The sequence below is a fragment of the Lepisma saccharinum genome, unplaced genomic scaffold (genome assembly GCF_977018435.1).
Source record: "Lepisma saccharinum unplaced genomic scaffold, izLepSacc3.1 HAP1_SCAFFOLD_795, whole genome shotgun sequence".
Taxonomy (NCBI): Eukaryota; Metazoa; Arthropoda; class Insecta; order Zygentoma; family Lepismatidae; genus Lepisma; species Lepisma saccharinum.
The window spans coordinates 78,616-89,000 of NW_028143458.1; the positions used below are offsets into that span (position 1 = coordinate 78,616).

Below are 10,385 nucleotides of genomic sequence, written 5' to 3' on the forward strand. Positions count from 1 at the left end.
GTGCTGCTATAGTAGCATTTTTGAATTTGAATTTTTGAAGTTGTCCTTCGGATTCAAAACTTTCTGAAGGTTGTTCAAAACGATACATAACCTAGACTACGAAATGGCATCGTTTCCGTTGAATTTGGTGAAAGTGCTACTGAGGCGTCAACCTGTAGTAGCATTTTTGATTTCGTTATTACGAAAAACTGAATCGGATTCAAAACTTTTTAAAGGTTGTTCAAAACTATACAAAACCCATAGATCATCCTGGCATTTGAATTTTTCGAATTCAAAATGGTGCTACTACAGGTTGACAGACATCTAGTTCCTACCACATGACTCAGGAGAGCAGTGTACTTTGGCGGAGTGGTTTCCTAAGGAACGAACACGTCGCACCATCTGTAAAATTGTTATACAGAGAATTAAATAGTCAAACGGACACAGTGCCACATATAGTTCGTGACTCCCTCAACCATAATTGGACACAGATATGGACAAATGTCACAACCAAACACCCTTCAAGTGCCGGACAATCAATTTGGTACAATGTGGTCCACCGTGTTATATTGACAGATGATAGGACCTATCAATACGGAATAAGTGACTCCCCAAACTGCTTCTCCTGTAAAGTGCCGGACTCTTTAACCCATAGGATCACAAAGTGCAGAAACTTCTCTCAGGCATGGATAAAACTAAGAACTATGCTAAGTCCTATATATCGCACATCAATAACTCAGTTCACGGAAACAGGTATAGTGTTACCTGAATTCAATATTTTCCCTTCCACAAAACAAAATGCAGTGCAATGGATGTGAGTTTATTCTTGAAAGAACACTATGAAAAAAATCACTCAATAACCAGGAACAAATGTTTGCAAATTTCCTAATAGTACTTTACCTGTATACATAAATATAGTTTATACAAAAATGTAGTATACATGTTAAGGTAGAACCAAATTTTGTAACTGTAGTAAAACAACATGTAAATGTTAAAATATAATTTCCTAAGCATGTACACATTTTTTGGATCAATAATAAAATAGAGTGGTTATCAAATAGCGCTACGACGCCAGGAGTCCCGAGTTCGAATCCTGGCCTGGACATGGATGTTTGTCTGTGTCCAATCAACAGTTTCATCATTTTATCACTAATGCACGTTTTCGGAAATTAGGCAAAAGCGGCACAAAAGGCAAAATAAAAAAAAGCAAATCAATCAGTCAACATGGCACAGGAGTTTTTTTGTTTGAAATAAATGTATTGCCGATTATTATAGTAAGAGTATCAGAGACATTATTTAATACATAGTCCGAAAGCAAGTATCACATTGTGAAAACCAAAGGCGAGTGTTTATTTCCATCGAAAAATTTGAACATTGCAAAGAACATTATCATGTTTGAGTTTTACTTTAAACGTGACCAACTTTTGTTGACACGTCAGTAACAGAAATTGTTGGAGTTGCGTTGATTCTTGTAAGAAAACACAATAACAAATGCACACGCTGATTCTTTTGAGACATCTATTTTCTACCTGTAATGCACTAACTACCATGAAGTATCACTGAAAGGCAATTCTAATCACTTTAGACGACGTATGTTCTTAGTAATGTCCAGCTGTGGTTATCGCGATTCGCGCCATGATGCTTCTCTCTCACTAACCGTTTTTCTTTACTTGGCGCCCACGCAAACAGCTGACACACGGACCACACACGCCATCTCTTGAGAACAAAAGCAATCCAACCCACATCATCAAAACCAAATAATGAAAACAAGAACACATTCCTATACATATTCCCCCCTCTTGATTGGATAAATTCCAATCAACAGATTTGCTAATTCAATTGTCATTAGGTAAGGGAATCAATTTGTTCACTGGTCTTTTAGTAAAACCAGTTGTTGTTCTAATTTTTGCCACACGCACTACACCGTCTTTACCAGGAAACGTCTCTTCCACTACTGCTATTTTCCATGTAAGTGGAGGTGCGTTGTCTTCTTTGACCAGAACCACCATGCCTGGTTGAAGATTTTCTGTTGAAGCCGTCCATTTACGACGCTGTTGTAGTTCGTGGAGATAATCCTTCGACCATCTTTTCCAAAAATGTTGTTGTAATTGCTGAATGTGTTGCCATCTAGAAAGACTGTTTTGGGGCAAGTTAGTTAAATCAGGCTCAGGTATGGACATGAGAGGTGACCCTATAAGAAAGTGACCAGGTGTTAAGTAAAAGGTGTCACTGGTATTATCAGATATTGAGGTCAGGGGTCGGGAATTGAGGCATGCTTCAATTTGCGTTAACAATGTTGCAAGCTCTTCGTATGTCAAAGTAGCATTTCCCACTATCCTCTTAAAGTGATATTTCATAGACTTTACAGCGGCTTCGCACAATCCTGCAAAGTGGGGCGCGTTAGCTGGAATGAAGTGCCAGTTGATTCCATCTTTTATTGCAAAATCTTCAAGTCCACCTTTTAGCTGTTCTGCTTTGAAGAGTTGACTGAGTTCTCTCAGTTCTCTATTAGCTCCAACAAAATTAGTCCCGTTGTCACTGTATATGTTTTGACATTTTCCTCTTCTAGAAACAAATCTGCGTAGAGCAGCGATAAATGCGTCTGACGTTAAGGAAATAACTGCTTCAATATGCACTGCTTTAGTAGCCATGCACACAAATATAGCTACATATCCCTTGGTAGTGATTCTGCTTCTTCTGTTTGTTCTTATGATGCAAGGACCAGCATAATCTACTGCTGTATTTAAAAATGGACGTGATGGTGTGACTCTTGGGCTTGGTAATTGTCCCATGAGTTGATGTGACGCCTTGGCTTGCAACTTAAAACATATTAAGCATTTATGCAAGACAGATCTTACTGTTTGTCTGATATGTGGCATCCAGTATTCCTGTCTTAAAGAGCTTATCAACAATTGAGGCCCTGCATGTAATAAACGACGATGTTCTGATTCAATTATGAGTTGCGTCAGATGATGTTTGGTAGGCAAAATTAATTGATATTTGCTCTCATATGGCAATTCTGAATTTTCGAGTCTTCCGCCAACTCGTAACAGCTGTCTGTCATCAATAAATGGATGAAGATCCTTGATAGGACTATTTTTTGATACTTGTTGTCCTTCTTCTAAGTCATGAATTTCTTGTGGAAATGAAATGCGTTGCACAATTAAGATACATTTCATTAGTACTGCACGTAATTCAACATAAGAAAAGTTTCCTGTTCTCTTCGAAACAGGATTCTTAACATTGTAAATGAATCTGTAGCATGTTGCTACTACACGAAGCAATCTCTGTAATGTGGAAAATCTCAGCATGAAATCTGCTTCTGTTCCATGTATCTTGCTAAACATTGATGTAACTATCTTCCTTTGTTCTGTTATGCATTCTTCAAGTTCGCTATTTTCCATAACATGTAATGGCCAAGTATCTTCTTTTAACCACGTAGGTCCATTCCACCAAATTTCCGAATCCTTGAGGGCTCTTGGTTCTACTCCCCTTGTTATCAAATCTGCTGGATTACACTTAGATGTGACATGATGCCATTGGTTAATAGCAGAAAGTTCCTGGATCTGTGCAACACGGTTACCTACGAAGGTTTTCCATCGAGTGGGAGACGCTGCTAGCCACCCAAGTACGATTTTTGAATCTGTCCAAAAATATGTACTGTCAATTGGAATTCTCAAAATTGGTGTTGTTTTCTTAACTAGTTTAGCTAATAGAAGAGCACCGCACAATTCTAGTCGTGGCAAAGTAACTTTTTTGATTGGCGCTACTCTTGACTTTGCGCACAGTAATTTAACATTGATTCTTCCTGACTCATCTCTTGATCTGATATAAATGCAACAACCATAAGCTCCTTCTGCTGCGTCGCAGAATCCATGTATCTGAATGTCATTTGTCTTTTCTGTTGTCAGTACAAATCTCTCTATTTGGATGTGAACTATATCTGGTAGTTGTTGATACAAATTCGTCCATTGGTTTCTTAAATCTGAATCTAATTGTTCATCCCACTCCAATTTACAACTCCAAAGTTTCTGCAAAAACATCTTGTATAAAATGACAGTTGGACTGATAAGTCCCAGTGGATCAAATATGGAGCTAACAATTGACACAACTTGTCGTTTGGTTATGTTCGTTAATGGTGAACAAAAGTCTCCATCTTTCGCTACTTTGCACGAAATTAAAAATTTGTCTGTTGATGGTTGCCAGATGAGGCCTAATGTGTTTATTTCTGCTTCATTATTGAACTGAAATGGTAAATGAACTTCTCTGTGTTCTTCTGGTACTGCTTGCACCAATTCCTCACAATTGGAGCACCATTTGCGTAAAATAAATCCACCTCGTTTCAAGAGTTCATTCAGTTCAGACTGTAAGTTGAGCATAGTTTCAATGTTATCACCTCCTGATGCTACATTGTCACAATAAAAATCCCTTAATAATATGCTGGATGCATTGGGTAAGTTTTCGTTTTCCTGTCTTGCAAGCATTTGTAATGCTGCAACAGCTTGGTACGGCGATGAGGTTAAGCCATAAGTTACAGTTAATAATTCATAAGTTTGTATTTCTTCGTTTGGTGATTTTCTCCACAATATTCTTTGATATTTAGTGTCATAAGGATGGACTCTAATGTTGCGAAACATCTGGGCTATATCTGCTGTAAAAACTATCTTGTGCGTTCTGAACCTCAGTACAATAGAGTATAGATCTTCTTGGACTGTAGGCCCTGTCATTAGAACATCGTTAAGGGATAGTCCACTGTCTGTTTTCGATGATCCATCAAATACAACTCTCACAGGTGTTGTAGTACTTTCTCTAATAATAGCATGATGCGGTAGGTAATATGACTCCTTGTTCTCTTCATCAGTAGTTTTAATTTGCTTCATGTGGCCTAATGATTCATAATTGTCCATGAATTCACAATAGTTCTGCCTGAGTGTTGGCTGTGTTGTTAATCTTCTTTCCAACTGATGAAATCTTTTGTCTGCTTGTTGAAACGAATTCCCTAATTCAGTATGATTTGGTTTGAATGGTAGCCTAACCATAAATCTACCATCCTTCTGCCTGATGGTTGTTTCTTGAAAATGCCTTTCACAATCCATTTCTTCTTTGCTCTTGGTCTTTGTGAATACTTCCTCTAACTCAAAAAACCTCTGTAATTGTAATTGAAGGCTATCTTCAGTACGTACAAAACATGAAGTAACTGTTGTAGGTGCTTCACATTGTTGAGGCATAGCTCCTGCTAAAATGTATCCTAACTCTGTATCTTGAAGTACAGGATAATTTCCTATTCTTGTTCTTCTATCTGAACGTAGGAGCAAGAAAAATAGTTCAGATCCGATCAACAAATCTATGCTGCCTGGCTGATGAAATGAAGGATCAGCAAACTGAATATCCTTTGGGAGATTCCAAGTACTGCAATCGATTACCTGTGTGGGCAAGTCGCCTGTGATTTTTGGTAACACAAGACACTTCACTGTTGTTGTATAATTAGATGTTCTAGACTGGATTACAACATCTACACAATGTTTAGTTTCAAGACACGAATTGTTTATTCCCTGGACTGGAACAACATAGTTTTCTTTCTTCAGTCGCAGTTTCTGCACTAATGATGTAGTTGCAAAATTTGACTGACTCCCACTGTCTAAGAGGACTCTGCAATAATGAAATTGTTCATTGTTGCCTTTTACCTTCACTAAGGCAGTTGACAATAAAACTTGTGAAGTGTGTCTTTCTTTGACTGTACAATATGAAGATTGAGGTGCTTCATCTCTTGCCCCATTGTTGCTTTCTTGAGGATACACCCTAGAATTCAATTGTTGTCTATTGCTTGTATTGTTACTGACACTCGACGATCTTGGTCTTTCAGGTGTATCCCTATGCAAGAGAGTATTATGTTTCAAATTACAAATTTTGCAATTTCCAGATTTACAAAATTTCACTGAATGTTTTGAAGATAAACAATTAAAACAAAGACCTTTCTTCTTCACAAATTCTTGCTTCTGTTTATAACTTGCCTGTAAGAAAGTCTCACATTGGTACAAAGTATGATTTGCGGAACAGTACATGCACTGAATGTTAGTGGATGTTGCTAAATACGTGTTGCTTTGTTTCATGAATTTACCTTGTTTATCATGTGATTGAAACTGCTTAGCATTGGTGTCACTATGTGTCGGTTTCATGTTTTCTAAAGCTTGACACCTGCGCTCTACAAATGCAAATAATTCTGACAAGGTAGGAAAGTAATCATGCTCTTGTGATAATTCAAATTCCTTACGAGTATTGTGATCCAAATGAGATACAAAATGTTGTGATAAAATGACTTCATCCAAAGGCACCTCAAGTTTAAGAGCCTTTAAAGCATTCAGATTTGAGGTTGCTGTATTTACAAACTGTCTCAATTCATTTGCATCTTCTTTACGCACCGACTTTATGTGTAATAGTTCACTAACGTAATGTGATGCAATAAGCCTGCTATTATCATATCTTTCAGTGAGCAAGTTCCATGCTACTGTATAATTTGCCTCACTAACATGCAAGTTTGAAATTAGCTTACTGGCTTGTCCCTTTAAAGAGGACCGCAAATAATGAAATTTTTGTATTGCTGGTAATGTATTGTTATCATGGACCAACACTTTAAAATTGTCCTTGAATGGAAGCCAGTTTTCATAATTTCCATCAAAAGAGGGTATGGAAATCTTTGGAAGTCTAAGTTGAGACTGAACTGACGTAACAGAACTAGTACTAACACTGGGCTGATTCATTTGATCATGCCGCATCACTATTGTCTCCATTTGAGACCTAATGCTGTAGTACTTTTCTTCAAATTCTATTCTGTGAACTTCCTCTTCGGTTGCTTCCGATTGAAGTTCCAAACTGGTTTGAACGTCATTGAATTTGTCCCACATCTCTGTCAAGTGACTTAATCTCAATTTAATTTCCTGAACACTCTGTATATTAATGTCAAATGCATCGACGAATGCTTTCATACGGGTCAATTGCCCTTTGCAGCTTCCTCGCACAACTTTTAAACGTTTAATCTCTGCCTCTGTCATGGTGAAAGGATAACTGATAAGGTTTCACAATAAGGCAATTAATGAACGTAATGTAATGTAATGAAAGGAAAAGGAAATGGTACTAAAATGAGCCTGATTACCTGCAAACTTCAGCGTTGCCGATGTTGGACACACAATCGTCTCGCCGGTTGGAAACACTGCTGCACTGCTCGCACGAAGAATCAGCTGATTTCCTTCCCCGCCTTCTGAATATGCTTGCTACGCAATAAATTTAGTATCGAGATTCCGGAATGTCCCTTCTGCCACCCGCACGAAACGTTCAGTTCTTGAGACACGAATCCACACAACTGGACCACGCTATGTCAATGCAAAACTAGAACACACCGTTCACCACAAAGTTTACAGTTCACAAAGTCAGGTAGATGTAAGACATCCAAGGCTTGGAGGACCATAAAAATGTTGGAGTTGCGTTGATTCTTGTAAGAAAACACAATAACAAATGCACACGCTGATTCTTTTGAGACATCTATTTTCTACCTGTAATGCACTAACTACCATGAAGTATCACTGAAAGGCAATTCTAATCACTTTAGACGACGTATGTTCTTAGTAATGTCCAGCTGTGGTTATCGCGATTCGCGCCATGATGCTTCTCTCTCACTAACCGTTTTTCTTTACTTGGCGCCCACGCAAACAGCTGACACACGGACCACACACGCCATCTCTTGAGAACAAAAGCAATCCAACCCACATCATCAAAACCAAATAATGAAAACAAGAACACATTCCTATACAGAAATTGTATTGAAATTGTTGTTATGTGCAAACATTTGGCCCTATACAGAAACTTTCATTGCATTTATTAAAGAACAGAAATAGCAATAAAGCAATATAATTTTTACATATATTTATACACTAAAACAGCAGATAATAGCATTACTGACGTATTGAGAACTGTTGAAATTAGTATTACTGTTCATAAAAGTATCTCCAATTTATTTTGTAATTTAAATGCTAGATGGGAGACCAAATCAAATGATGAGAGAGTTACAAATAGAAAGAAAAAAAGAGAAAGAAACATATCTACAGAGATTTGCTTTTATTATTTTCTGCTACTTTTGCCTAATCCCGAAGATGAGAATGAATGGACGAAATTCATACCAAATTCATTACTTCATTCATAATTACGAAACCATTATCTCATCACCAGAATTCATATATGCTATTCAAATTGAATAACACTTAGTAGAGTGTGAAAGATGTGAAGTATGATAAATATCCAATACTTATATTCGAAGTAAAGCCGCAAATATTTATAGGTGGTGAAAAGGGGAGAGCGAATTGTGTGAACGTATGTTGCATATCGAAGCTAAGAAGAAGACATTCACTAAAGTCTCTATTGAAAGAGAAATAAACTACCAAAAGCAACTTCAAGGCATTACTAAAAAACAAAATAATATGTGTGTGATGTGAAGGGTAGTGTGTCTCTTATGCCACTAGCTCCATCAGAGAATGAAATATACATATTAAAAAAAGGAACTTGTTAATAAATCATTTATTAACTCATCTAGGCACACCGATACAAAAGTTTTTCGATATAAACAATTACATAAACATATTCATCTATCTCTCCCTTGCGCACAGAATAGTGAACTTACAATTATATGTGGCATAAGAATAAACTAATACTGAAATATTTTTTTATGATACGTAACAGCACTGAACTGATATTGGTGGTATCGAACTCAAGTGTTTACGTCTCCACGGTCAGGGGAAGCTCAAGATAAAAGTTTCACTCGGGCGAGGTGGATTTTTGACACCCCCCATTTTGCACAGTTCCCCTTCCAAACATCTACCCTGGTCCCCGTACATTCTACCTTCCTACAATAAAAAATAACTGTGTTATTTAACTTTTTAATGACGGAAAATAACAGCCTTATTTTCAAAAACTTCAAGTGTTACTCGCAAAGAACACGTTTTGTAGGTATGTGTTTATTTAATACCTATATAATGACATAAAATAACAGTAATCCCTTTATTTTATTGCTACATGATTTTGCAATATACTTATTATATTATCCAGCAGTGACTTGACTTACTTCTTGTCAACATCAAATCCAAATCTTAAAAAAAAAAAAAAAAAAAAGCCATGCACCTAGTGGAGGCACGTAGTGGTTCGGATACCAATTTGAGTTGTAGGTTCAGTCCCGATTAGCCTTTCTTTGCATAAAGTGTACTTAAAAATTAATTCAAACAAATAAACAAGTTTATGTATTCAGAAATAAGGTTTTCGCGGCTAATCAAAGGCGGCATCCGGCTGTTGTCCAAGTCTGGTGAGATCTTGGAGGTGTAGGTTTACACACAGCTTATACCTTTCTAAGCTACTTTTATGACATTTACATGAGCCAAATATTTGGAAGTATTCCATTTCGTCAAACATTCTATTAAACGATTGACTCTCTAACATCGGTACGTTGATATAATACTGAATAAAACCAAAGGAATTCGTGATTAAAGTGCATTGAATGAAATTATTTTAACAAAATTATATTTCATTGAAGGTTTTAGAATCGTATAGCTGTATAACATTTGTGTGTTTACAGTGTTACAGAGCAGAAAAAAATATGAATTGTTCAATTATTGAGGTGTTAGTAAAAAAAATATAAAAACACAGAAATATTAGGCTACACGCCAGTCCGCTTCGGCTTGAAATTATTTCATTTTAAACTTTTTTCTGTTTGCGATTATTAGATCATAATGCAAATTATTTGCTCTATATGTTTAGATTTCCGAAGACAATTCTCCTTTCTACCTTAATGTGTGCAGTACCTTGTCCAAAACATTTTTGAATGTGAATATATGTGAGGTGTAGATGACAATTATTTTTTCATGGTTTTCATGTCATATTTTTAATCTTCTCAATTCTTTTCGTTGCGTAATCTGGCTCATGTATGGATGTCTGATCATGTGTAATTAAATTGCGGCTTCCATTGGAAAACTACTCTAATTGGCCCTACTTTAATTAATGACAAAATAACTACAGTCACAGTAGCTGTTCCATGTGAATTTTAAATGAATAATACAAGACTCATCATTGCATTTGATACATGCATGCATATTGTTGATTGAATTTACTTATGTTTAGTATTCGCAGATGTAGCGAGAAAGGCAAATACAAAATGTTTTATTTGTAATGTTTGTGGTTTATTCAGTGTCTCAGTCCACAGCGAGTTGCCTGAAGGAGCCTTCAATTCCCAAAATATCACTCGCGTTTTTTGGTTTCCCTGGTCTCCTGGATTCATCTGATATCTTCTTTTCCATTTCTGTCAGAAACTCTCTTCTTGAGATCAGTTCCTTGTACCAACGCTCTGCAATAAATTAAGGTAATTCAGAAAT

The 10,385-nt window shown here is 36.6% G+C and overlaps 1 protein-coding gene across 1 annotated transcript; it reads right to left on the reverse strand.

Moving 5' to 3' along the window:
- Positions 1-1,814: 1,814 nt before the first annotated feature.
- On the reverse strand, positions 1,815-7,028 carry LOC145983325 (uncharacterized). Its single transcript, XM_083116468.1, has 2 exons — positions 6,703-7,028; positions 1,815-5,850 (listed from the first exon to the last, which is right to left on the reverse strand). The coding sequence occupies exons 1-2, from the start codon at positions 7,026-7,028 to the stop codon at positions 1,815-1,817; spliced, it is 4,362 nt and encodes a 1,453-aa protein (XP_082972594.1).
- Between the last annotated feature and the right edge of the window lie 3,357 nt (positions 7,029-10,385).